General features: G+C 40.8%; 1 protein-coding gene across 2 annotated transcripts in view; it reads left to right on the forward strand.

The window, feature by feature from the left end:
• aass (aminoadipate-semialdehyde synthase) overlaps positions 1-23,715 on the forward strand; it is a 38,188-nt gene extending 14,473 nt beyond the window's left edge. Inside the window, exons 9-23 of one of the 2 annotated variants that reach the window (XM_022253335.2) lie at positions 1,347-1,458; positions 3,874-3,933; positions 5,817-5,890; positions 6,338-6,358; positions 9,984-10,102; positions 10,909-11,038; positions 11,983-12,093; positions 13,111-13,219; positions 13,601-13,677; positions 14,460-14,694; positions 15,483-15,578; positions 16,262-16,377; positions 17,694-17,782; positions 18,731-18,907; positions 20,054-23,715. In XM_022253335.2, coding sequence (XP_022109027.1) covers positions 1,347-1,458; positions 3,874-3,933; positions 5,817-5,890; positions 6,338-6,358; positions 9,984-10,102; positions 10,909-11,038; positions 11,983-12,093; positions 13,111-13,219; positions 13,601-13,677; positions 14,460-14,694; positions 15,483-15,578; positions 16,262-16,377; positions 17,694-17,782; positions 18,731-18,907; positions 20,054-20,169 — 1,642 coding nt within the window. In that variant the 3' untranslated portion in view covers positions 20,170-23,715. The remainder of the gene's footprint in view (positions 1-1,346; positions 1,459-3,873; positions 3,934-5,816; positions 5,891-6,337; positions 6,359-9,983; positions 10,103-10,908; positions 11,039-11,982; positions 12,094-13,110; positions 13,220-13,600; positions 13,678-14,459; positions 14,695-15,482; positions 15,579-16,261; positions 16,378-17,693; positions 17,783-18,730; positions 18,908-20,053) is intronic. The other variant, XM_087135877.1, reaches the window with a different exon arrangement.
• Positions 23,716-27,110: the final 3,395 nt, after the last annotated feature.

Consider the following 27,110-nt stretch of genomic DNA (forward strand, 5'->3'; position numbering starts at 1 on the left):
GAAGAGGCTTATATGCTTCTGTACTAGTGAGGTAATGTATTTTGTCTGGATGCATTTTTTTTCTCTCAAGTAGTACAAACATGATCACATAACCCATTTCAGTCTTGCTTTCTGAAAACAACAGAAGTGCAGACCATTTTTAGCACAATATCACCCCGCTCATATGCACAAAGTACTCGGCTAATTGCAGAAGCAAAATTGTGGCTGCTGTGAGCCCCGAGTTGGAGCAGTTTTCCTAGCAACGGAGGCTCCTTTGGTCAGCACTGCACTTCACTACTTCACAAACAAGCTGTGAAATGCTTGCATTGTGGGCGCATCACTGCCAGCAAAATGATCACTCCCGACCATCAAGGCTCTTTTCAACCGATGAGGGCACAAGGCAGAAAAACATGCACTAAATATAGATTCATGGATATTCATAAGTGTAGTGGTAGGAATAATTTCTCACAAAACAGATGGCACATTCTACCGACTGCCAAATGCACAAGTGTGAAACATAAAGATTGGCTTTATTCAGGAGAAGAAATTACATTTCTATTATTGGCCATTTTGTAACTGCATTGTTGCACCAATAGCGTGGCCATGGACTAAAACCTCTATTTACCGTGGTGTTGCTTTAATCTGAATTGTATGATGAATGGAATGATGTGTGGTCAACAACTGGGAAAGAGTTTTAAATCTAGTCACCACCGTAGACCTTGTCCACCAACTCCATGTGCCATGACAGAGAAATCTCAGTATTTTCCTAGAAAATTTGAACATTTTTTTCTTCTCGTAACGTGTTTCTTCATCAGATTTACTCTTGGTAATTTCTAAGTCATAGTAAGGAATATACATGTAAGTGGTGGCTGGATGTTAACCTCTTTCCAACAACTCACCACTCAGCTACATGTACATGTATTATCATCATTGATCCAGGCACTGTATGTGACAAAACAACCAGCTTTGGCCAGTACTTACAAACTGCAGCTGTTTCATTGCATCTGCCATTACTTGGAGGTTTTTTGTGCAGGGAAACATCGGCAGAGGCTTTGCTCAGACACACACAGCTGCAGGCAGTTTTGCTTCTTTCCTGGTCGCTGGTGGTTCTTGTTCTCCAGTTTACCACTGCATGCAAATGTGAGAGGGTTTTGAAAAGCACTGCGGAGCCAGGGCTACATCACACAGGACATGAATAGACACCTTTTGCTTTTGCTGTCAGTGAAGTTTAAGTGATGAAGGCTACCTTGGTGGTTGCGTGCGATGCAAAAGTCTCTTTGTCCAGAGAACTTGTCAGCACTTGCACTTTATAGTTTTGATTTTCTTTTTTCTTCTTTTATCTTTTTTTTTGGGTCCTCCTGAAATAGGTTTTCCGGCGATGGTGTTCTGGTGTGTTCCATCGATAACATGCCAGCCCAGTTACCTAGAGAGGCAACTGACTTTTTTGGCAACCTCTTGCAACCATGGGTACCCGAAATGGTAAGTTTTCAAAATGCGTGCATGCCTCATTGCACACTTGTAAATATGCACACAGTCCAGGTGATCCACCTTCCAAATAATCAAGCTGTTATTTCCGTTTTACAAAAATACTCACGCTGTACATTTACATCTCCTTCTCTGGTTGATGTGGGTTGTACTTCACATTCTTAAGACCTGCCATTTTTTATTATTATTTATTGTAATTTTTTGTTATGAACTATGAAGTATTTCTGGTAATGAAACCAAAGATTCCTCAAAAGTGCCCTTGGCACTGTAGCTCGCAAGCCTGAAGAAACCTGTAGAGAGGAGACGATGAGAAGCAGTAGATGTTTTATGATGTAGGAGGAAAACCCCAGAGGAATATTCTGGGTAAAACCCATGGAAACAGGTCCTGGATAAGGACTGAAACCCCAGTCCACATGTGGACAGAGCCAGAAATTGAGCCCGGGGCCGCAGAGGTGAAAGGCGAGGAAAGAACCACTATGCCAACATGACTCCCCTAATCATTCCCTTGATTCATTTATTTACACGTAGTTCACAAGCCATGTAAGGGCCAAATGGTGAGCATGTTAAGATGCATTTGAGGTGACTTATAAATGTAGGAGTTGACTCACTTCTAGTAATAGGCACTTTGCTACAGCATGTCTACCAAAATCAGAAACCTGTAGAAAGCTCTGGAAACCTGCTAATGCTCGGCACTAGTGCTGCAAGTAGGTGCCAAGTTTCGGTTCACATACGGTTCGGAAATATTTTGCCGAACTTCGGTTCAGTTGAGGTTCTGACACATACACATAATGCACATTGAGACATCGAAGAGCACACTATGAACGAACGTGCCGTATATGTAGTGCTTCTGTTTGTAAAGTACATTCATACAAGCAATGAATCTCCATCCCTATCCACGAGCAACTTCGATGTGAATATATTTTTTTCTAAACTGTTCCCCTAAAGTTTGTTCAGGAGTTAAAATTCCATAGAAAGTTACAGTTGGAGGTGTGACAGTTTCCGACTGTGTTTTGCTGACCAAAAGCGATCGTGTTTGGACCATGCTTGACTCAACAAAACGATCGGAGGATATGTGAAAACAGAAAAAAAGCATGCCCAAATGGGACTTTCCTCCTTTACCGGATACAAGATCAAATTAGACTTCAAGCAAATTGTGTTTGGGTTTTTTTTCACGAAACAGATTCAACTGCCAAACCATGGCTTTTGATATATTCAAAGAAGAGCCTTGGTAACAAGTCAGTATTCTTTCCCAGGATGGTGCCCACGTGGCCAAAGGGGTGATTTTCAATCAGTCTTTTTCAAACGAATAAAAGCATTTTCTTATTTGCGAACAACTATCTGGCAAAATTCCGTTACAACATATTCACATTACGACTCTGATCAAACATAATCAACAAAAGGCAAGTAAGGCCACTGCCCGAACCAAATCTGTTCACCTGCTGGAGCGTTGCACTGGCACGGCCCACCTGGCAAAATCAGTTTTCCTTCTGGAGTTGCCTTTGATCGAGCACAAGTCTGACTGTGATCAGTATCCAATCAAATTTCGTATACACGCACATGTGCCGAGTGCCAGTGCAGGACAACTCGTTATCCATTTTTTGTTGAGTTTGCTATTTTACCACGTTTTCTTACGTGAAGACCCCTGCGCTATCAATGTCATGCCATATTAAAGCCGAACATCTGAACCGACCAAATTGGTTCTGATCGGTTCAGTTTGAAAGTGCAATGTTTCGACAATGTTTGGTTCAGTTCGCGGTTCAGCTGCAGCACTGCTTGGCACACAATTGCATGGGTCACCAAGCAATTTGTCCTGTGCACTGCTTTTGACTGGATCTCCATCAGTTTTGATAAAAACAACATATTTTGTTGCTGAGCTACTCAGTGAAGTCAGTCCCTGACTTGGTTATGTCATACCTCAAACATACAGTGTATTCCACGATTGAATCTTGACTGGTCCAGTCACCATCACATTGCCCGTTGCTTTTTCCGTTGTTTACAAGGCATGCATGAAAGACTGCATGCAGGAGTCAAGCACACACAGCATTCTGGACTGTTACCCACGTGAAGCTTGCTTGTAGGAGTATCGCCCTAACTTCTGTATGAGCCTACCCTACATGGATTACATGTCATGAACAGATGGCAGTACATGTGCATGCTGCCTTTCCCTTGCTCCTGAAATTTCAATGGCAGCTGAATATGTGTGAGGTGTGGTAAATGAATTACATGTACAATAACATGGCTACTTTTGGTTGGATTGTCCATTTTTACATGTAGCTCCTGTTTGTATTGAAGAAAATAAAAACCCAGTTTGTCAGCTTCCGATACCTCAACAAGCTGAAAGAAGCCAGCTGGTCTCAAACCATTCGTATTATTTTACGCAGTTAGTTTTGTGCCATTTGTCCACAACAGCTAAAATCAGACGCCAAGAAGCCATTTGAAGAGGAGAAGCTTTCCCGAGTCATTACAGATGTGAGTATGCATCATCCTTGTTTGTATTGCATTCATTGTGAGGACTTGGCTCAGCGGAGACACTTGCCCAAGTACAATACTTACACAGCGTCACCTGTGCCAGTGAACATGGTGAACAGTTACTTACCGTTAAGCTGTGGCGCGGGATAAAATGTTTCAACACCCGAGGCACTTATCACAGTACCCTTGGCTTCCCCTCACGTGCTGTGCCTTACCCCTTGGTGTTAAAACATCATAGCCCATATCACAGCAGTTAATAATTGTCTTTACACCTGTGTGTTAAATATTTTGCAGTATCACTTAACAGTCTCAAAGTTAAATGAGATTTGAAGCTTTTCGTGATGGAGGTAGCAAGTAAACTAGATAGGTTTGCGGTAACACCATGGATATGTCTTGCTCAAAAAAGAGATATATCCATGGTGCTACCACAAACCTATCAGGGCCCTTTTCCAGTACTTGACTTCGGCTCCATCTCAGGCTTCAACTGCTTTTTTTTACTACCTGACTTTGAGGTTATAAGCGCAACAATAAGTCTGATAGTGCCGCAAAACATCAAGTACGATGCAAAAGAGCCAAACATTACAGTACTTCAATTTAATTTAAACACTTCAGGGCCACAATCGGGGATTGGTTTGGAAACGAAGCCTGAGACAGAGACGAAGTTGAGTATTGGAAAACGGACCTAGTCTCAAAGTTAATTGAAACAAGTGTTCCGGTCCATTGTTGCACAGAAAGTTGTATGACTAGTGTGGACTAGGTGCAGTGTCCTATCATTTGTGTTGGTCACACGTGTCTTGCTCAAAAGCAGTATCATTACATCTTAAAAGCCAGTATCGGAGGAAAATCTGTATGTCTCTTTGAGCACAGCAGACGTCATGTTGAGGAACTGTTACACAGAGACAAACTTCAGTTGTCACTGCTCTCACTAGACTTAACTGTTGACAGCTGTACGGTGAAAGTGGCAGAGGTACCAAGGAAAAATAGGGTTAGCAGTCCCTATATTTTAGTTTTGACGGTAGGATGGGGACTAGCTTTTGATTTCATGATGGACAAAACTGATGTGTGATTTCCAACAGCGAGGGTGACATGCATTTTTGTCTTCCTGTCGTGCGTGTTCTGGACCAATCAAAACACAGTATTCAATGTTGTAGTTGAGACCATCACAAGACCAGAAACAAGCCCATGCATAAGACCATGCACAAGATCAGTCACAAGTAACAGGGTGAACAATGACAAAGGAATGTTTTTGTTGCAGTTCATTTGAATACCTTGTGACTTGAATTCAGACTGGAGGTCTTGTGCTGGTCTTGTGAAGGTCTTAAGTGGTCTCGGCTAAAGCACTGACAGTATTCAAGGCAGATATTGCATGACAGTAGAAAGCCACTCAGAATATTCCCAGTTCATGTTTGAAAAAATTCCACAGAATTCGTAGCGTCGCCTGTGTACTTTTCATAAACTGGTGCATGGAGAAGCAAGCATGCAGTGATGTTGCTAGGCAACAAAGCTGCCTCTTTTGTTAACACACTGAGCCCATTCTCTAACATCTGAATAAATAATTAAGAAAAAGTAAATAAAAGTGATGAGGCGATTAAGTTAAATATCTCTGAATATTAAATATCGCAATGACTGGGGAAGACGTGGAATCACCAACCTGCAGAACTCATCCCAGTCAATGATAAGACGGCTCAGTTACCCACAGCGCTGGATTGCTCATGTGGTAGAGCACTGGTGCTGTGTTCCTGAGGTCGCAGGTTCAAATCTTGTGTGGATTGATTTCTTTGTTTATACGAAACTTTTTGGTTGAGCAGTTACCATTATGGATGCTGCATGGAAAGGGAGATAAATGTGCAGTGGAATAATAAAACTTGATCTCATTGTTGCAGGCCATTATAGCATCCAATGGGAAACTTACTCCAAAATTTGAATACATCCAACAGCTGCGAGAAGTTACCATGCCGTGAGTAGAACCAAGAGTTGTGTGTCATTTTTATTTCAAAAGATGAAAACTGCAAGTGATTTGTGGGAATCTGTTTTATTCACAGCTCATTGCAAACGATGCGAGATTGAAAAATTATTTTTAAAAAATCTTTTATTTGATAATTACTTAGAGCCTACATTCCTTCCCTATAAAACCTTATAGAACAAGAAGATTGAGAGAAACCCAATAATTGCTTGTTCTTGCATCATCAGAATGAAGGATCATTTTGAAGCTGTGATTACCTACAACATGTGCAAACAGCATGTTGTCCCCTCCGTTCAGTATAGGGAGCTTGAAAAAAACAAATGAAAGGAAGTGGGTGCAAAGGTTGGGCTGTGTTAGCAGACACACGTACCGGTATGTGTGTGTCTTAGACTTTTGGAGGTTAATGTGATATCTATTCTCTTGCATCTCTTTCTCTAATAGGAAAGAGGAGTCACCTCATGTGTAAGTGCAGCTCCTACCACACAGTTCATGTACCGGTAAACCTATCAGCAATTGAAACATAAATTTGGTCTTCTCTGAAACGCACTCACACACAGTCTCCACACTCATGGCCACATTTCAAGACAGTCTCATGTACATGTAGGGAGGTTATCAAAGGACAGTTCAGTCATTTAAACAACTTCCGTCCTCATATGCATATGTGTCTGTAAAGCAAGAGTATGCAATGGTTAGTGGCAGCACATCTGAGTAGAATTGGGCATCATGGTGTTGAATACAGGTGGTAATTTGACATCACCGTGCCCATTCATTACAAACTTTCCTCACACTTTTAGACACAACAGTACACATTAATTTTGCATTGTCGTGAACATGTATGTCTTGTATATTGGTCTTCCAAGGATTTTTCATACAAAGTGTTGTTCCTGGTGGGATAAATGTACCGGTACATGTACACGTACATGTAGGTCTGGTTACCCCTAGTGTCAGCCCTTTGTGCTGAAATGTCAGGAACAGAAATGTAAACAAATATACTGAAGCAGGAGCCAGTCTCTTGAAAACCTTTGGGGGCATTTACAAACTTTTTCTCCACAGATTTCCACGTGCATGCAAATTGTGGCTGTGAAATAAGAGGAAGGATAAATGGTTATGTCAGACAGCTATTTTAATTTCCTTTGTTTAATAAGCAGAGAATTTTTTGTGTACATCCATGTGAATGGCCAATTTCCAGTTGTCTTTTCCCCAAATTTCCATCCGTTGTGTGAGACTGAGTTGCACACTTGCCAGATCGCTTCATGCATGACACACTCAGCTCCAGTTTGCTAGTTCTCATTCCCATATTTACCATCGGACTGTGAAAAATCACTGTACATGTATTTTGTTAATTTTTATGGACTCAAATATCTCATTGAACAGTCCATCCATTGTCACTTTGTGAAGTTAATTGCTTTTGTTCGTTTTTATAGTCTGATGTGTTAATGTTTTCTGTGGCAGTGTTTCTCGGGCAATGACAAAGTGCATGTCTGGTTGCCTTTTATCTGTAGCCACTTTTCCAAAAATGCTCTGACTTTCTGTTTAAATGTTATGTGTTAATAGAAAAGGAGGTTAAAAAGCCCTGTACGTGTGTACTTGTGTGTTGTCTAAGTTCAAACATCCTTTTTAAATGAATGCCTTGCCCTGTGTGTTAATGTCTCATTTTACCCTTTCTCAAGTGTGACATGTACATGTACAACATGCATCTAGTAATAAAAATGATTTGCATGGGTCCTTTGAACAACTGGTTATTAAATCACACAATGCAGGTCACTGACTTTATCTCATGAGACTCGATCACTCTAAACCCACAGAAACAATGAAACTCTCCCTGTAGTATAGGTCAGGTTTTGTTATGCTTGGTTCCTTTTAGTCACAACGGTAAAGGTCCTTGCATTTTTAATGAGAAATCTGCATTTAAACACTTCTGTTGTCAAACACTGACTTTCGCTAGGATCTGAAAGTACACGCTTGCTTGGGAAAAACCAGGCACTTGTTGGGACTGCTCTCCACAGATGCATTCTCCTAAAGTTTGCACTCTTTATGCTTAACAGGGCAGTGAAACTACCACTTGCGTAGAAGTTGTCAAGTATACATACTGCACCTCAGTTGGGAGAGCTGATGAGGGAAGAGGTCTTTATTAAGCTTAGCATTCATTTTGAATCACCCAATGCGGTGACCAGCAAAATCACCATCGCATTGGTTAATAATACCCTGTTCTTGACTCTGCTCCCTCAATTAATTTTTTTCTATGTGTGTGCTAAAAGATATTCATAAATACCTCAGACAGTCTCCCTATTCAACAACGTGCAACTTGACCATGTATTAACATTTCATAATGCCCGCTGAGAAGTGATAATGCCCGCTGTGTAAATCACGCTCTGGCACCTGGATACAAGACAGTTTAATTGATTCTAATTGGTCTAGAGTGTGTGTAAACGTGGCTTGATTGCAGCGTGCACACCCATTGGACAATTTGCAAAAGGAATATTCCATAAAATGGATGGGGTGTTTGGGAAAATGAAAGTAAAATTCTAGAACAAAAGTGCTGGAATTCCATCATATGTTGACTTTTTTTGACTATGAATGGGAATAAATATGTGCTTGGCGGGTCTTAAGGTAACATTAAAGACCAGCTCTGGACACTGAATGCCGATAATGCCTGAGCTGCAGCCATGTCCATTCTCCTGAGCCAGTCTTAAACGCATGTTTAAAACCAGCTAAGCACAACTTTATTCCCGTATAATAATTCAAGAGATTTGAAATTCACACTTTGAATTTTTCTACAAGTTGGGGTACAGAGTATCTGTTGGTATTGGGCTGTCACCAAAGACAAAGGTACATATACGCATTCCAGACTTGCTTACTTTCATGCTTTATTGTCTTCATACCTACGGATTGATTTTTAGGTACCAGTTGTCAGACTTCATGGTCATGTTCTCAAAACAACATTTAAACAGTGAGAGTATGATATACGACGTACATGTATGTGTTTGTTACTGTCAACAGCTTTGTTTCCTACTGAAGGAACCATTCAATACTTTTACAAGTCGCTTCGATTACAGTGGTGTACACGGCATTGTTTTCTCATGGTACATTTGTATGTAAAGATTATGCAGTGCATAACCCATCATTTCAATTTTACTAAAGCATATTTCACACGAGTACGTCTTTGATACGCAGTCAAATATAAATGGGCTCATTTCAGTCCAATTACTTTTTTTTCAAAATGTCAGTTACATGTCACGCTCATTGGTCATGTCATCTGTTAAACTTAAGCATCGGATTTACACATGATACGTGTATGTGTAAACTTATGTACATTTGTTTCTGTGCTCAAAACACTACAACTTTAATCATGTGCAAAAGTATAAAGCAAATCATACCAAATTTTGTGTTCAAAATTCTAAAAACAATTTCAACTTTGAATTCTTTGTTTGAAGTATAAGTGCTTTGTACATGATTCAGGGAAGTATTTATGTTGTTTATGGCACAGTACACAGCTCAGAGTGGGAAAAATAAAAGGGTATAAAGACAGCAAACCACTGAACAGATAGAGGTTTTGTGTAAGGATTGTCCACCACCAAATAATACAAAGACATGATGTTTGAACTGGGAGGTTCATTTTTGAATGCACATGTGTGAGTAGAGTATACATTTGGATAACACTTCATCACACAGAGGGCTCACTGAAGCCAATTACGACAGGAGAGAAATTGAGGAATGTCTCAAAATGTGGGAAAAATTTCCATTCTCACCAGAATGTCCCTTCATGGAAAACTGTGGTAACACGTATCAGGCAGGAATTAGCTGCATCTCCAGTAGGAACAGGCCATCCCCAAGTCAGCTTGCGCGTACACAATAGATCAGTGTTCCCTATGGGGAATATGCATTTTTCGAAGAAGGAACGGTGGCCGTTCCTGATTGGAACCAACAGAGTTTTCTGTGGAGCGTTCTTCGGTGTTAATGGCTTTTAGGACGTGATCCCTGATCACTACATGGACCTGCACATACAAAACATTTCATTCACAAGTAAATAATACATGTACTGCATTCTTGTCGACAGCGTTTCTGTTCTTTCCTTTTCTTGCAACAGAGTGGTCCCGTCCTCATTCGGTGCAGAAAAACAGAGGGTTTTGCTGATGGGTTCTGGCCACATGGCTGAGCCCATTGTAGAATACCTGACAAGGAATGGCGGAGTTGCAGTTACGATAGGTACGTAATACAATGGTATGGTTGCTTTCGGCACGTCGTCAAAACCAGAGTGGTTACCTACTTTTCCACTTCTAGGTTTCCTGCCAGGTATGAAGATATTTGATGGAAATAATGCTGCCCACTACAAACACTGGACATCAAATACTATCTAAAGTTTTCAACAATCAGAGTTTGTACGAGTTAAGGTATTCGGAAAGTACACACTGAGTACTTCTGAGTTAGAGTGCGTCTGTCACAAAAGTTTGATTAAAATATTTTCAAATATCTAAAGTCACCACTGACTTTTTTCTCTGACATTAACTTTATTTGCTATGCACTAGCAATGCTTCGGTCACTTTGATTCGGTTCAGTGCGTGGTAGTGAACAAATTACATGTACCTAAGTACCTGGCAAGTACTCAACTGGAAGCAGGGCAAGGGGTTTTCTGATTGAAATCGGTTGACTGAGGAATCAGATCTGTAACCATCACATTATGTGTTCCAGAGACACTCAACTACCCAGCTGCCCGGCTATGTACATGTACGTACTCATGCTTTAGTTTTCAGCATGTGTACACCTGTTTAAACATGATACAAACAATAGAAAAGACTATTGTGTTTTTCACAGCCAAGTACATGTATTTTAAAACTCATCTTAAGTCAATACTTAAATGTGAAGTTACATGTCCATTATGTACGGGGTACACGTTCTGCTGTTGACTCCTCATTTGCCAACACATGACTTACGAACCACACTGCGTCACTGTTAATGTGTCAGGATTTCAACAATTTGTACGGCACTGATATTGTCTTCTTGTTTGTTCACAGCATCTGCTGACAAGCCTGAGGCAGACGCTCTGGCCGCCAAGTACGACGGCACCAACTCGCTCTACCTGAATGTTGCCAGGCACACAGACCAGACGGAAAAGGCAGTGCAGGAGCACGATATTGTTATCAGGTGAAATAGGCCAGTCCCTTCAAGTTTAGTCTGGGTGCTAGTCGGGAGATACTGTATATGGAACTGCCCTAAGAACGAAGATTTAACTCAAGAAAGTCTTACCGAGGAATGACTCTGGAACAAACTCTAACAGGGTGTCGGCTAGATTTAAAGGGTCTGGTGTCAGAATAAAAAAACCTGTTCTTGATTGATGGAGATGGGGAAGAATCCGGCTCGTTGTTGCAGTACATGCCCAGGGCTTTGGTAACACATAAAGTGCCGAGTGGAAGGCAGTTATGTGCTCAGGGCAGGCTCACAGGATGCCAAATATTTTTTTTTTCTACTTCCATAAATTGAACATTATGCTGTTTTTGTGGACGTTGTGTGGTATTCTAATCAACAAAGCTACAGAACACCCCATTTAATATAGTTGAACAATTATTTTCACATAGATCAGACAATCTGGTGTCAGAATAAAAAAAACTGTTCTTGATTGATTGAGATGGGAAAGAATCTGGCTCGTTGCTGCAGTACATACCCAGGGCTTTGGTAACACATAAAGTGCCGAGTGGAAGGCAGTACACTAATTGTGTCTGCTAAGTCACATGACCTGTAGTGGATATCAAACATCAGTGAACATAGTGTCTTCCCATAGCAAAGTGTCATCATGAAGCGTCATTATAAAGCTAGCAGTCGGTAAAGTAGTCAGACTACTGATGCGCTGAACACTGTACTGGAATTAGCTTTCTTGTTTAGTAGGCCACACTTTTGACACACTGTGATGTGGAAGGATGCTGTATTCGTTGCTGTTTGATACCCACCATAGGTCATGTGACTTTGCTGGCAGAATTGGTCTGTTAAAATCAGTTCCACAGCTAATAACATGGTTGTTCTATTCCAAGTGAGATTACAATAACATTGTACATTTGGCTGTTGGGTTGGGTTTTTACGTCATGTACATGTAGTATGCTGCCATACAAGCTCCACCCTCAAGTGGCCGAGAAGTGTGTGGCCTACAAGAAGAACATGGTGACTGCCAGCTATGCCAGCCCTGAGATGAGGGCCCTTCAGCAGGGGTGAGTTTGGGTACCAGATTGGCATGCTGATTTTTTTTTTATGTTAGACATTGTCTCGGTGAAACGAGCTTCTACATATAGATTTTACCTTCCATGGACATTTTTCAAACTTTCCTAACCTTGATTTGGCTATTGCTGTAAATTCTTGCTTCCGCTTGCATTTTATATCAGTGTAGTATCTTTATGGAGCAACATGTTTGTGACGTTGTGGGTTGGAAAGATGTTTTTTCTGCTTCTTCAGGAGGTTTTTGTCCTGTGTGTTTTATTTTGGAACAACAGTTTACATTTCTCGATATTTTTATTATTATGATGGGGTTTTATTAAAATCATCATAACAGCCAAAAAGGCTGAATTGCATATGGTTTTCACAAGATACATTACGAGACAGGAAAAATATAAATTAATATAATGTAAATAAACCGGATATATTTATTAAGACATATACTGTACAATTACAAAACAAATTATTAAAACGATGAACCAGCAAGTCTGCCCCCCTCCCCGCACATTAATTTTTACTCAGTTGTAAATAAAAATTTGAATGGTCACCTTGAGCTTAGTCCTATAAGTGCCAGGTTATTTTGGCCCACCTCACAGCCAGGGTGGCAGATTCCATCCCCCCAGGACTCTACTTGGCATGGATTTAGAGACAATCCTTACCATCACAAACGTGAAGTTTGATTTCAATTAGACATGTAGTTTTGTTGCATTTATTTGAAGTTCAAGGCTACGTACGTGCCAGCACGTGTGTATTGAGCAACACAGTGGAAAAAGTATACAACTGTGGCCGAACCGTCTCAGAAAAGTGCATGCTACTGGTACATAAGAATGATATGTTCAAATTTTGTAAAATTGGTGTCAAAATGACTTAAAGAGTTACTCTAAATTCTTGAGGGGTCGACTCCTGATAAAAAAAATGCACCAAGGCAATATCAGGAAAAATGGTGGGGGGTAGGTGGGGATTTACCCCTCCAGCTCTTTTAATGTTGAGTGACAAATATCTGTTTCCACCTCCAGTGCATTGGATGCTGGTGTCACATTACTCAACGAGATTGGCTTGGACCCCGGCATTGACCACATGCTAGCCATGGAATGCTTCCACAATGCCAAAGCAGAAGGTGGCAAGGTAAGACATGTCGATGGTTGCCTTTACTGGAGTGAACTAGAGGAAACACATGCACGTAATTGAATTCTCAAAGCCGCGTCCACCAACCTGTGAAATTGGCCTGGTGCAGTTTACCCCTCTCCGTATTTTGTCATACATGTCTGGCCAAAATTGCTGAAGTTATGCAACAGTTAGTCCACACAGGGCACTGTGCCACTGACCATTAACTCTTGTCACGAGTACCAGCCAGAATATCATGTACAGGTAGGGTGTATTGTTTGTGACTGCCTCCCTTCATAAGTTTTGCACTGTTGAATGCATCACTTTTTAGACGCAAGCAGTATCTGGTATCAGCACATTCAGCACTGATTATTGTTGACCCGTGAATTGCTCCATTTGTAGGTCCGGTTCTTTGATTCATGGTGTGGTGGCCTACCTGCTCCTGAACATTCTGAGAATCCACTGCGTTATAAATTCAAGTGAGTATTTGGAGGAGCGGCCTCATTCACTGTTATTTACCAGACTGGCATTTTGTACATGTGGGGCTCTATGTAAGTGTTGGGCATTTCGTTTGTCTAGCAATTTTTGTTCATTGAATCTATTAGCGAATTAAGAGATTGCTATTTTTCTTGAAGATTGTTCAGCTTATGCCACTCAATGAATTGAGGTTGCCACTCAAGCTGGATTTGTTTTGGGTGAACCATTTGCTTAGCTGCATCAGTTGGAAGAGCTTCAATCTGGCATTCTGCTGGCAGTATGTGCCAATGTTCAGATCTTGCCCGATGGCCACTTTCTTTGATAACCCTAAAATGGGCCCTCTCTGGAAAATGAGCCTGATACCACACATGTGACCGACAACTTTTCTTCCAGTAAACATAGACCAAAAGAGTACATTTGGGAAAAAAATAATAACAATTACATAGGGTGTTCCCTGCAGTCATACTTTGAATGTGTTGACCGGTGTAATAGCCAAGACTGCAAGACCAACACGTGACCTGCAGTCTGAATCCAAGCCACAAAATAAACTGCAGAAAAGCATTCCTTTGTTATCGTTCACCCTGACACTTGTGGCTGGTTGTGTGTAACTTTCCCTTGGAATGACCCGACGCTTGGCCTTGGGATGGTGGCTATCATGAATCACTTGGGAATAATAAAAGTATTTAGGGAAAGTCGATTGTTGGGCTGGTTTTCCGGAGAATGCTCTGCCAACTGTGCAGGGGAGGGCTCAGAGGACATTCACCCCACCTTTTTCCACTTGCAGTTGGAGTGCTACTGCCTCAGTGGGGGCCATCATGAGAGACGCAAAGTACCTGCAGAACGGAGAGGAGGTATTCATCCCTCCTGGCATGCTGATGCATGAGAGCAACGTCCAGGAGATCAACTTTTTGCCGGGCTTCCACCTGGAGGGCTACTTCAACCGCGACTCCACCAACTATGTCTTTGCCTACGGCATCCCCACGGCGCACACCGTCAGGCGGGGAACGCTCCGATACAAGGTAATCCTGACTCCTGATGCCCTTTCTTCTGAAATATAACCTGCAAAGTCCTGCAAATTCTTCCGCATGAAAAGTAGATATATGCTCAATGCTCCATGACCAGACCTTCAGCAAATCTATGGGGTACATGGAGACGTACATGTTCTTGTACACAAAGTCCATAACTAACCAGATTTCTTGATTATTTTTCCACCCTTTTATACTCTCTCCACATCCACCTTGCGCACAAGCCAATTCAGTAGTATACAGAGCATAATGTAAGGTGCTTTTCTTCCCTCCATCGGTTTATCCCCTTATCTCTTTTGTCAGTTTCCAAAACTCCACGAGCCGATCTCTTGCCAAAGGAATTGTGTTATTTTATATCACTGTTGTAAATATGCTTGGTTGAACTTTACATAAATAAATTTTGAGGGCATTGTACAAAGGAAATCTTGTAGTCTTGTAGTCGAGAAAGTGTCACTATCACTCTTAAACCTCGTCTAAATAATTCATTAGAGTCCTTGTTTGCAAACTGGCTATTAACCTACATGCAGAGGTTGAAATATTTTGGAGGTTGTCATGGAATAGTTCTCATTTGAAGCATCGGATAGTCTTTCTTGGACCCAACATTGGACCCCACAGATTTGTTTTTCAACATTATCAGGGTCTGAGAAAGAATCGAGGCTAGAATCAATTTCCACATGAACATTGTGGTTTGGATTTCAAGTGCTGTTGCCCACGCCGCATGCAAGGGATCTTGTGTCCTTTCAAAGAATGAAACCCTTTTTTTTTTTTCCAATTTATCTCAGGGTTTCTGCAAAACAGTAACCAGCTTCCCCAAGCTTGGGCTTGTAGATGACAAGCTACACCCGGCCTTGGTTGATGGTGCGCCAGACATCACTTGGGTAAGATTCCAGTTTTCTGAGTACCTCACCAACATCAGAAGTCCCCTTGCTGACCTGCCTCCCTGAAGCTAACTCCTACTCGGTAATTTCTCGGCACTGAACGTCGTTGTGCCACGTACACACATCAGTACCTCAAACAAATGTGGGTTTGCGTGCTCTCAACCCCAATAAAAAATACAATGACCACTGGCATTAGGACAGTTTTAACCATTTGGAAGACAAGTAGGTACGGTATTCTGCCTCAAAAGCAAGTGTGTGGTATCAGTCACGACTGTAGAGTAACTCAAACTCTCAATATCTACCTTGAGCCCCCTGTCAACTGACAAGTAGTGTCAGGTTACACAGTGATGGCTGAATGTGCTTCTTGCATGGTGAATCACGACCGTCATCTGCTTCACATTGGCACGGCATAACAAATGTCTTGATGGTAATTAATGGAGGACATGTTTTCTGTCTTCCCCTCCCCTCCAGCGTGCATTGCGTCAGTTCCAAATTGCATTCTTCAGTTGTACAATGTAAACGTCACCGTGCCTCACATTATGCTGTATGGTGGCAACAGTTGTCATAAGGCATTCCACTTTCTCTTTCCTTTCATTCATACTGCATTAATCATAAATCTGTAAATATACAGAATTCACAGTGTTGTACTTACCCTACCGTTGTTGGCAATTTTTTTCTGGAAGCATGAGCTCATGTGCAAGGTGCTGGGATGCGACACACAGACCAGCACAAGCCGTCTAGAGAGCATCATATACGACAGACTAGGACAAGATGAGGAGAGACTCAATGCAGTTCTACAGTAAGGGAGATGGTTACCACTCGTAATTTAAGTATGGGCCTAAGAATTTTAAGAAAAGACAGTGGTACCGTACTTTGGAAGCCCTTTTGCTTCAAGCAGGTTTTTTTATTTTTTAGTGTGGTTCTCTCTGCGACAGGATGATTATAAGAGTGATTTGCCAGCACACATATCTGACTTTGAATGGATTTTGAACAAATGTGACACTCAGGTGGCTTTAATTAGTGCGTTAGTGATGAGGCTTGACGCCCATAAACTCGGCAGTTGCAGCATTTGAATTTCACACACAAGTACGTTTGGTGGCGTTATATTTAAAATCCCAGAAATGAACAGAAATTAACATAAACAGTTAGTGTGGGGAGGTAATAAAATATCTACTTTGGGAACTTTCTGGCTTTTTGCTCAATTTCCAGAATAATAATCATAATTCAGGCATTTATATTGCGTTTTTACACAAAGTGGTAACACAACGCTTTACGCATAAAATAAAGTAGTACAGAATGAGAAGATAATAAAATAATGGGCTATTAGGCTAAAGACGCATGGAAAAGATGAGTTTCAAGCAATGTCTTGAATTTGGCGAGGGAAGTTGTGTGATGAATTTTGTTAGGAAGGGCCAATCTTCTGCTAATTTCCAGAGAGCATCTTTTTTACTTTCTAACTAGATAGGAAGGTTCTAACACTTTCCACATGTTTGTTTAAGTGTTCAGAGATAAAGAATGTTTACAGAATGAGATACAATCTCATCAGCAAACGAGTTTGGCAAAGCTGCCTGAAGGAAGTGAGGAATAGTTCAATTTTGCCCTTTCAGACACAAACAAGCACCTGTAAATGTGGTTTTGGGGGGCAATCGTGGACGTTCCTATTGTTCTCTTTTGTTCATACTTTAACTTTTTTGGAAGGCCTCTAATATGTTTTGTACACGGTTGGCAATCGTGGACATATCAGGAATCATGGACAGTCATTAATTCTTTTGTTTAACGTCCATGATTGTTTGGGAACATCACTGCACATCCTCACATATTTGGCATGGACATTCATTTCCTTTTGTGTAGTTGAGAAATGCCAGAGGAAACGCTCATTTCTCTGGACCACTACACCGTGTTATAAGGCATTCGTCTTGAGGTTTCCACTTTATTTTGTAACATATAACTGTAATGCTCAAAATGCCTCTGAAGGTGTTTCTGAGCTAGGTCTGTCTGCATACCACGCTTACACAGCCTGCAGTGGACGGGTCTAGACACTGTCCCCAGGTCTACACAAAGACATTAAAGGTTTGTACAATATGGTCAGATCATTTTGACTCTTATACTTGTCAGATTGGGATTGCTGTCGGACACAGTAGTCAACAAGCAGAACTCCCTGTTGGACACACTGTCCACATACCTCAGTCACACACTAGCCTATGGTGAGTAGTGACCTGTACCTCAATTATGGGGCTCCGTTATGCTGTTTATTTTATGCCGCATCACATGTGTGCAAGTTCAAATTTGACATTACCATACAGTGTATGTACAAATTTCAAAATGTCTTTTAAATCACCTGTCGCCATGCACACTCAGGCCGATGGCAAGTGATGTTTGCTGTGAACTCTATACTTGTAAGAATCCCCTTGGTTTTGACAAAGAAGGAGAGCACTGACAGACATTTAACTGTTAAAAATGCCACATATTTGTGCACATTCAGATGAAAATAGGTCTCTAGTACATGTACTTGACACTATGACTTGGGCTCAGTGTATGTATACTAGTTGTCCCCAGCAGTAGAGCTTTTAACCTGTCAGTTGTAGGTTTAAGTGTCCAAACCTTCAACAAAGCACAGTGTGGACCTGACTGATATCTTAAATCACATTTTTCTATTGATACGACAAAGGAACAATCAGTTGTGCTACACAGTCTCTTCCAAGACCTCCAGCGTGGGGCACCCATTGACTGTACTCTCCTAGGTGCATTTTATCAGAGTGTGCACAAATATATGTGGTGTCTTTACTTGGTTGCTGGGCACATAGAAGCAAAAGCATTCAAATGTCTGCACCATACTTTTATCTCTTCATTTGTAGCCATGTTTCAGGGTTGCACAGAGGGTATAATGCCTTAAAGAGTACAGTGTGAACCTTTCTTTTTTCCCATTGCTTCCAAGTTTCAAAGATTCTGAGGTTTGTTGTGTCTTGTTTTGGGTTCGTTAATTTTTAGGATTTTGTTTTTCTCTGGATGACATCCTCGCATTGTGACGATCATTTGGTTTTCCACTACTAGCTGAATAGTTGCAAGTTTTTTCTTTGAGCGCTTTGGCACAGAGAACCACAGTGCCTCATAACAGCTGAGCTAAAGCACGTCCGTCTTTTTCCCTTGCACAGAGAATGGGGAACGTGATCTGGTTATCATGAAGCACCGCATCGGTGTAGAGTGGCCTAACAAAATAACCAGCACCGAGGAGATCAGCCTGACCGTCTACGGCGATGCCTACGGGTACTCTGCCATGGCCAAGATGGTTGGCTACCCAACAGCAATCGCAGCCAAAATGATCATGGATGGTGAGTAATGCAACTCTCTCTAGCAAGTCAGCAGCACTCCTTCTACCGCATCATGGCGTTGGCAGCAGGCACAAGCTTTTTAACTTGATGTGACAACATCATTAAATTCTGCACTCTTCAGCATTTTCCTTCCAGACTGCCGTTTCCTAAAACACGTAAGCTGCAATGTGCACGTACATGTACATTCAAGTGTATATTTTTTTACGGTACATGAAGACATTGCAGGGTTTGTGTACAGTCTGTTTATGGACTTCTCAAAACACTGAGTGTAAAACACTCAAGAAATTTGCAAATAACAAAATCCTAGAAATCAGAACCCCCCCCGATGCAACATTACATCAAAAGTCATTACTGGCTGAAGCTAGCACACTGGCCCTGGTAAGTATAGTCTTGAGCGGGAAGATGTCAGTTCATGTACTCAGAAAGCTGTGGTATCAAGTTGCTTACAAGTAACCTGCTCGTGTGACATTACTTCAGTTTAAACCACGCCCACTGCACATGCACTGCACATAGAGTTACCAGCATTGATTGCCGTTTACGTGGAACCATGGAACCAGAAGTTAACATTCAACTTCAGGGATCGTCCAATGGGAGCCTGCAAATCGCGGCGTGTCCACATGTATGAAGAGTCCGGGTGCATGAAGATTCCGCATGTATGAAGAGTCTGCATGTATGATGAGTCCGCGTGTATGACGAAGTCACTTACAAATGGATACTTTGGAAGCTTTGTTTGTCGTGAGCTCCTTTGGGCAATGATAGAATGGTGTTTGTGCAGTCAAATACCATATGCTTGTAATTTAAGCTACACCTACTGAATAGGAATCTGTTCTGGCCTGAGCCGCTGGCTTGTTGGGCCAGGGTTTATCCTTGACATACATGTAAAAGGACTGAAGATATTTCTACTTCTCCCTGGATGAGATGCAAATTCATCAGCGGTTACTCCCTAGATAGTGCAGGTACCCATTATGTTCCTGGGTGGGGAGAGAGGCAAGCAGGGGTAAAGTGACTTGTCTAAGGCCACAACAGATGGCCAGCAGCTGGATTCGAATCCCCGACCCTCTTATTGTGAATTGCATGTCACTCCATGCAAATAGCATCCTGTATATTTCTGTCCTCTTTTGACAAGAAGTCTTGTTCTTACGACAGGTGAGATTCTGCAGAAAGGCGTCGTCCTCCCCTTCTCTAAGGACATCTATCACCTGATCCTGAACCGACTCAAGGCAGAGGATATCAGGGCAGCCTCACGGACTGTCCATCACTGAGGTCCCTCGTGCAATGCAGATTCCCAGAGTCAAGATAAGGGTTTAAAATAGTGAAGATTTTTCCATAAAGTAACTGAGTGAAGTGAATGAAGGACGTTTTAGGAACCAGCTTTCAAAAGACTGGAGACTCTTTATGCAATAAGGTGGATAGGTTGTACAGTTTTCCATGAAGGATCGTAAGTTTATTGCAGGGTTGGCTTAAAGTCTGAAGGCTCATTAATCAGAAGGTTTGATACTCAGCACACATGTATACCCAAGGATTCATTGAAGTAGGGTTCATCAGTCCAAACATTTGGTGTAGTGGAAGGTTCCAAGGATCCTTTAATCCATTGGACCTTGAGACTGTCAAGACGATTGGACCACCGAGTGTAACCATTTTTTATGCACTGTTAAGAGATCATGCAGCATTCAGTGACTGGTACCATTTTCAATGGAGTGCAGAATCTAGCACAGAAAATTGAAGGGCTTTGCTGGAGGGCCCTGTCTTCATGTAAGCGTTTTTATAGCTGAATGATTGATGCCGACAGCAAATGTTTGCATGCTAAACTGACTGGTTAACACACCTGAAATGAATTTGAATTGTGAAGATGTTTGAGGGTTTCAGGCCACCTTCCGACGTTCATGTGAATCGCAGTGTTCAAAACATCTGATATGGTTTATTCCCTGTGTTGTACCTGTGTCCTTTTTTGGTTCTCTGAGTGGATTGTAATATGAGGTGTTACGGCTTGATGACTGTCATCCAAGCACCAACCTACTTTGACAGGATGCATTGGATGAATTGGAATGCAGCTGTCAGGATCCGCATATGCAAGAAATGCTCATTGCATTTGCAAGACTCCAGTTCTAGTTTGATTTTTCTGGTTGTTTCTCAGACTGCTGTCCTGCCATTTTAAGGACAACTGTTTAAACTCTGTATTCAGCTTTCTATGTACCCATTTCCAAATTTTACTTTTTTACCACACTGGGCTTGGTTTTCACTTCGTGACATAAAATGTCAGTATGCCATTTGAACTTGGGAAATGGCCTGATTACAACATTGGTCCACTGTGTTGCAAGAAAGGCCCCCGTCAGAAAAGCTTGGCAGTGGCTTGAAATTACACTCAACTCTAGACTCCTAGAAATTTAAAGATGAGGCAGGTCACTGCAACCAAAAGGCATGAAGGTGCGTGCCGCAAAATAATAATCTTACTAGCACCTGTAGATGTGTCTGAAGAAAATGCAAATGGTGGCAGGGCAAGTTTTTGGTCATTTGAGTGGACGCAGTCGAAAATTTCAGAATTATAACCACAGATCAGTTCCACCAGTATTTAAAGAGTTCATGGTGGCCTTTTTTTCTGTAAGAGTGATGAACCCTCATCCCTTTTTACATGCTTCAAAGAAAATTTGAAAAACGTGTTTTAAACTATATTTTAATACAGTTATTTATGAACAGGTTCATAGGACCCTATCATACAAGCCTCACTTGTTTTTTTTTACCTGTTTAATACTAACTGAAGACATTCTGCTGCTCGAAGGCTGCAGACATGCTGGCTCTACGAGAGCACTCCCTCTGCTGTTTGCGTCACGCTTGAGCTAGTGTCAAAATGTCTCAAACTATGTCAGACTGATCATGCAGGGGTCAGTATGTTTGCTGCCATGGAGCATCTCAAAAGTCTCCCATTAATATGTATTGAAATGTTGAAGTGTCATACAGCATTTGATGGAAAGCCACTTCTTTGGACTATTTTTATCAAAGCTTTCTTATTGTTTTGGTTCATAACTTGAAACTGTACATATTTAAAGGGCCATGATGCAAATTTTACGTTTACATGTTTTGTGCAGCTTTCTGTTCCTCTTAACTTTGACGTCTATTTTTCGTACATTTAACTCTCACTGAAAAGCACAGGTTTATTACACGTTTAAACTTTTCCATGCCTTTCCTGACAATTGAGAGCACTGTGGCTGTGATGTCATCTCAGGAAGACACAGTTTATATGGGTGGATTGTGTGCAAATTGTGAATTTAAAATTTGCTTGTTGAAAATACTTGTTAGAGGACTTTGCTTTACATGCCAACTGTTGGGAACTAAATTGACAAGTCAACAAAGTAACAAAATTTGTGACAGCAAAATATCCAAACTTAGGACAACTTTTTGTTCGTACTTTTACTCATATAGAAAAATGCTATATTGCATGGGCCTTCTGTAGATATTTAAGATGGTGAATCATGGGCAGCATCATTGTTGGTAGTCGAGGAACTGGTGTGCTGGTGTACTGGCACAGTAGAAGTTTGCACTTTAAACTGGAGTAAAAAAAATGGAAAACATACCACCCCCACCCTTGCTGTCAATATAATGCATCAGTTTTGGTTTCCTGAATATGTTAATGCTTTCTGAACGGTAGATGTTCAACACATTGTGTCTATTTATCACTTTGTGCAATTGATCCAAGCTTGTATCTTCACCTACCAGTAACATTGGTACATTGCTGTGTCGTCATTAATTGCAAATAAGTATGTTTTCTTTTGTTGATCCCACTAATGCTGAGCAAATCAAATACCAGAGAAAATGGCACTGTGTTAGTATTGCAGAGGAGGCTTGCCATTTTGTTTAATCTTGCATTAAACAGGAATGCTGCTTGACTTGTGAAAGAGGTATTATTTTTGTAGCATAGAGATTATTTTTTCAGAATACCAGAAAATCCTTCGAATGTGGAGTGAGTTGATATGAAGTAATTTTGGCCGTATGCAATGTCAAGATTACTCCTTCCATTTGTACTCTTAATGGGAGCCAATTTCATGATGATCACCAACGTTTGATAAGTGCAGAAAATATCAGCTCAGCAGCAATTGGCCTGGTTACCAGCCAAAACAACAGGCGATGTGTACTACACCTATCTGGTTTCCTGCTCACATTTGCTTAGCACACACGTTGACTTAATTCTTTTTACTGAAACATCTCCGTGAAGTTGGCCGCAGGCTGGTGAGTGTATAGTTTCACTGGCTGTCCCATCGGGGTGTTTAAAACACAATTTTTTTAACAACTGGAATCCCCAATCTGCACGTTATTAATTTTTTGAGGATTTCAAGTGAAACTTGAAAGAAAAAGTGGGCTGGTAATGAGTGTCAGAATGAGGTTTTTATTTTTGTAGTTCTTGACAGAGCAGTCTATCTGGAGGGCCAGTTGAAGGTTTTGTTTCAGTTCTCTCTCATTTTGGGGCATTTATCTACTTTTTCTGTATCAAAACTTCGCCTTTTTGTAACTAATTCACTTGTAGGGAGGAGCCAATCGTTTTTTTTTTCTCGCCAAGAGATAATAAATTACATGCCTGGTAATAATGTGGCATAATCTGGATAAAAATGACACTAACCCAAGAAATGACTGGGAAATAATGTGTAGCTGGAATTAAAATCGGATCGATGGAGCTATGTCATTTAAGTTGAAATACAATTTGCTGCTCTGTTTTTTCGTTGTTTTTAAATGAAATATGTAGGTAAGTTTGCCAGTAATGTGTGAAATATTGAATTAAATGATTCTCGGTTTTAGTACCGAAACCATCAATGTGATCACGTTTGGCAGTTTTGTGTGTCCTTTTTTTTTTCCATTCAAAAAATTGTATTGTTGTCGCAGATTTTGCTTCAGTTCAGAGGGTTGCAAAAAAGTGGAACTCATGATATGGCACTGCACATGTAAATTGGTGCATTATCGGATATAAATAATTACATGGTTAGGCATTTCGGTATCACCTCCACCATTAAATATAAAGCAGTAAGCTACTTTATTTTTGCATTTAAAATGAGCTCGTTCTCATCTGGTCGAATGTCTGCAACCCCTGACCCTGCACTCCCTTTCGCTCGGTGGTCGAGTGGTTAGGATGTCTGCACTATCAAGCAAGAGGTTGTCACCGCGGCAAGGGTTCTAGTCACACCCAAGTGAACTTGTGAATTTTTCGCAAGCTCTCGGACACACACTGATACACGTTGGTGTAAGGGCAAAACCCGTTATTAACATCAGCCACGCAGGCTCAACGTTCGTTTTTGATAAAATTAAGGGCGCTAGAATTAGTCGGTATTGCCTATTTAAACAGCAATGCAAATACAACCATGGGCTTGTCGAAAAGAAATTTCCATTGTCTGATTTCGCCAGAGAGTCACCAACGCCCTATTTTTGATAACCACCCCCCCCAAAAAAAACTGAACAAAACACAACACATTTCTGTGTATAGCTGCGGCACTTTTCGTCAGCCAATATGGGCGGGCGTCAGTCACTTTTCAGGGAGGGGGTTATAAAGCGACTTAGAAGTAGCGGGAAACCCTGATGGCGTGGGGTCAGGGGTAAAGGGCCCCAGAACATTTTGGATTCGATGATGCTCCGTGGTGGTGTTCGATCTGAGGCAATTTCTGACCACTTTCACCATTTTTAATGGAAATACTTTTGCTTTTCAACTAGTTGTCAATTATGATGCACACAAATATTCTAAAGTAAACAGTGCTACAAGGGAAGAGTTCAAAGAGTTTTATCTTCCTGTCTCCTGACTTTAAGGTACACCTTATGCAGTACCGGTAAGCACTCTATGGTGGAAGTGTATCAACATCTAAACACGTTTTCCTGAAATTTGGCAGTCATAAAACTGGTAAGCCTAATCTGAACTATGAATCAAACGTGGGCCTGTTCCCCTACATTTTTATATAGGTCCGGAAAAAGTGCGCATATGGGGGTGGGACACATTGTAGATATTCCCCCTGGCCTCCCCGAAGGTTGGTGGGACCATTATTCCTGCACGGTGGGATGTGTCCCCCCCCCGTCCCCCGATTGACGCATGCGTCGGCCAAACAGTATTAGTGAAGTATGGGGCGGGGTAGGTTCCCGTTGTTAAATGGATTTGTTTATCGGTTTATAGTAAAATATGCATTCTTCCTCAGAGGCCCTTTTTTTCTTTTTCTTTTTTTGGCTAAATTTTTTGAGACCCTTTCACTTCAACAACATGATTATTTAACTACAATGTAAATTCAAACCTTAAGAGTCAAAACACGAAGCTTCATACATACAAGATACATACTACACGAACCTTTCTCATTTATCACACCAACATAAGAAGCATCCAGAGGATAATTGATTTCCTTTAGTACTCTTTTCAAGAAATTGATTACACCTTTCAAATTATTGGACTCACAGAAACCTGGCTGCGAGACGAACCCGACTCATGCCAAGCATCCCCGGTTAATGTTGAATATAAGAATAGACATGCTAAAAAAGGAGGTGCAATTTTGCTTTATGGAAACAGTTCTTTGATCTACAAAATAAGAAGTGATATCACTCAACCTTCTGATCATTTCGAATCCGGACGGTCTTTGTTGAAATTTAAAATAAATTTAATAGAAACATAAGATTGGGGCTTATTTATACCGACCACAAGGAACAAGGATGTCGGCGAGCTTTACCGAGGATCTCGAAAAAGCCATTGACAAAATTGCCTCGGAAAACAAAGTTTGCTACCTTTTCGGTGACTTCAATATCAATTTGCTACATTATGAAAGTCATAATGCTACCAATGAATTTCTTAACATGATGTATTCCTACTTGTTTCGTCCAACAATTAATAAACCGACAAGAATTGCATATAATACATCGACGTTTATTGATAACGTCTTTACCAACAACTTCGAAGACATCCAACAGGAATCATGTTTACTGGATTAAGCGATCATTGCCCTATTGAACTCTTTGGACCATCTCTGTTGAAGTATAATCATTCCACAACTGTCCACTGGAAAAAATACATCAAACAGAAATATTCTGACCTTTAGAAATGAATTAGAAAGAGTTGATTGGGACTCTACGCTTTGTGAAAACGACACTCAGGAAAATTATTCAAAATTTCTTTCCAAATACAAACACTTTGTGTCCCTTAAAACGAGTAGACTACTAGAGAGGGTCCTTAAAACCCATGGACGACTCTGAGGTTACTGAACGCAATTAAAGTAAAAGATAAATTATATAAAAGATACGTACAAAATCCAACTGAAGTTAATAAATGTAAGTATGATAAATATCGAAATAAATTGACTAAATTTATCCGACTAGCTAAATCCAACTTTTATGCTTGTTTACTGGAGAAAGAAAAGTCAAGTATAGGTAATACCTGGAAAGTAATTAATCGACTATTTAGTAAGGACGCTGGTAAAAAAAAAAAACTAACCAAGACTCCTTTTGTGATGGAAACACCACTGCCAACGATCCCTGTAATATTGCTGTACAGTTCAATAGTTTTCACTAGTATTGGACCGAAATTAGCTTCGAAAATTCCACAATCCGCAGACGACCAAACGCAATATATTAATCAGAATTTCCCTGACTCTTTATTTTTCAAACCAATAACCGATGCTGAACTCCTACGTTGAATTAATAAACTGCCGAATAAAAAAAAGTGCTGGGTATGATGAATTGAACCGACGCACTAATTATAAAAACGATTGCACCGTTCATTTTAAAACCCTTGTTGAAAATCAATCGGTCATTAGCGACAGATATTGTTCCTACTAATTTGAAAATAGCAAAAGTCATTTCAGTTTTTAAAGCCGGCGACTCTCGAGTATTTAGTTACTATAGACCGATTTCCCTGTTGCCCTGTTTCTCTAAAATCCTAGAAAGACTTGTGGGCGAGCGGCTGAATAAATTTACTGACAAGAATAAGGTCCTAAATCCCACTCAGTGTGCTTTTAGTGCCAACCATTCAACACAGATGGCCCTTAAAGATCTTGTTAACAAAATGACGTCGTCATTAGACAATTCGCGCCATACCATAGGATTTTTCCTAGACTTGTCAAAAGCATTTGACACCATCGATCATACAATATTATTAGTTAAAATGAGAAAATGTGGAATACGAGGAATTGCACTCAAATGGTTTAGAAATTACCTGAAAGAAAGAAAGCAGTATGTTAGATGGCAAAATAATAATTCT

Source organism: Acanthaster planci, linkage group LG04, assembly GCF_054643075.1.
Source record: "Acanthaster planci isolate LZ-2023a linkage group LG04, COTS_SCS, whole genome shotgun sequence".
NCBI lineage: Eukaryota > Metazoa > Echinodermata > Asteroidea > Valvatida > Acanthasteridae > Acanthaster > Acanthaster planci.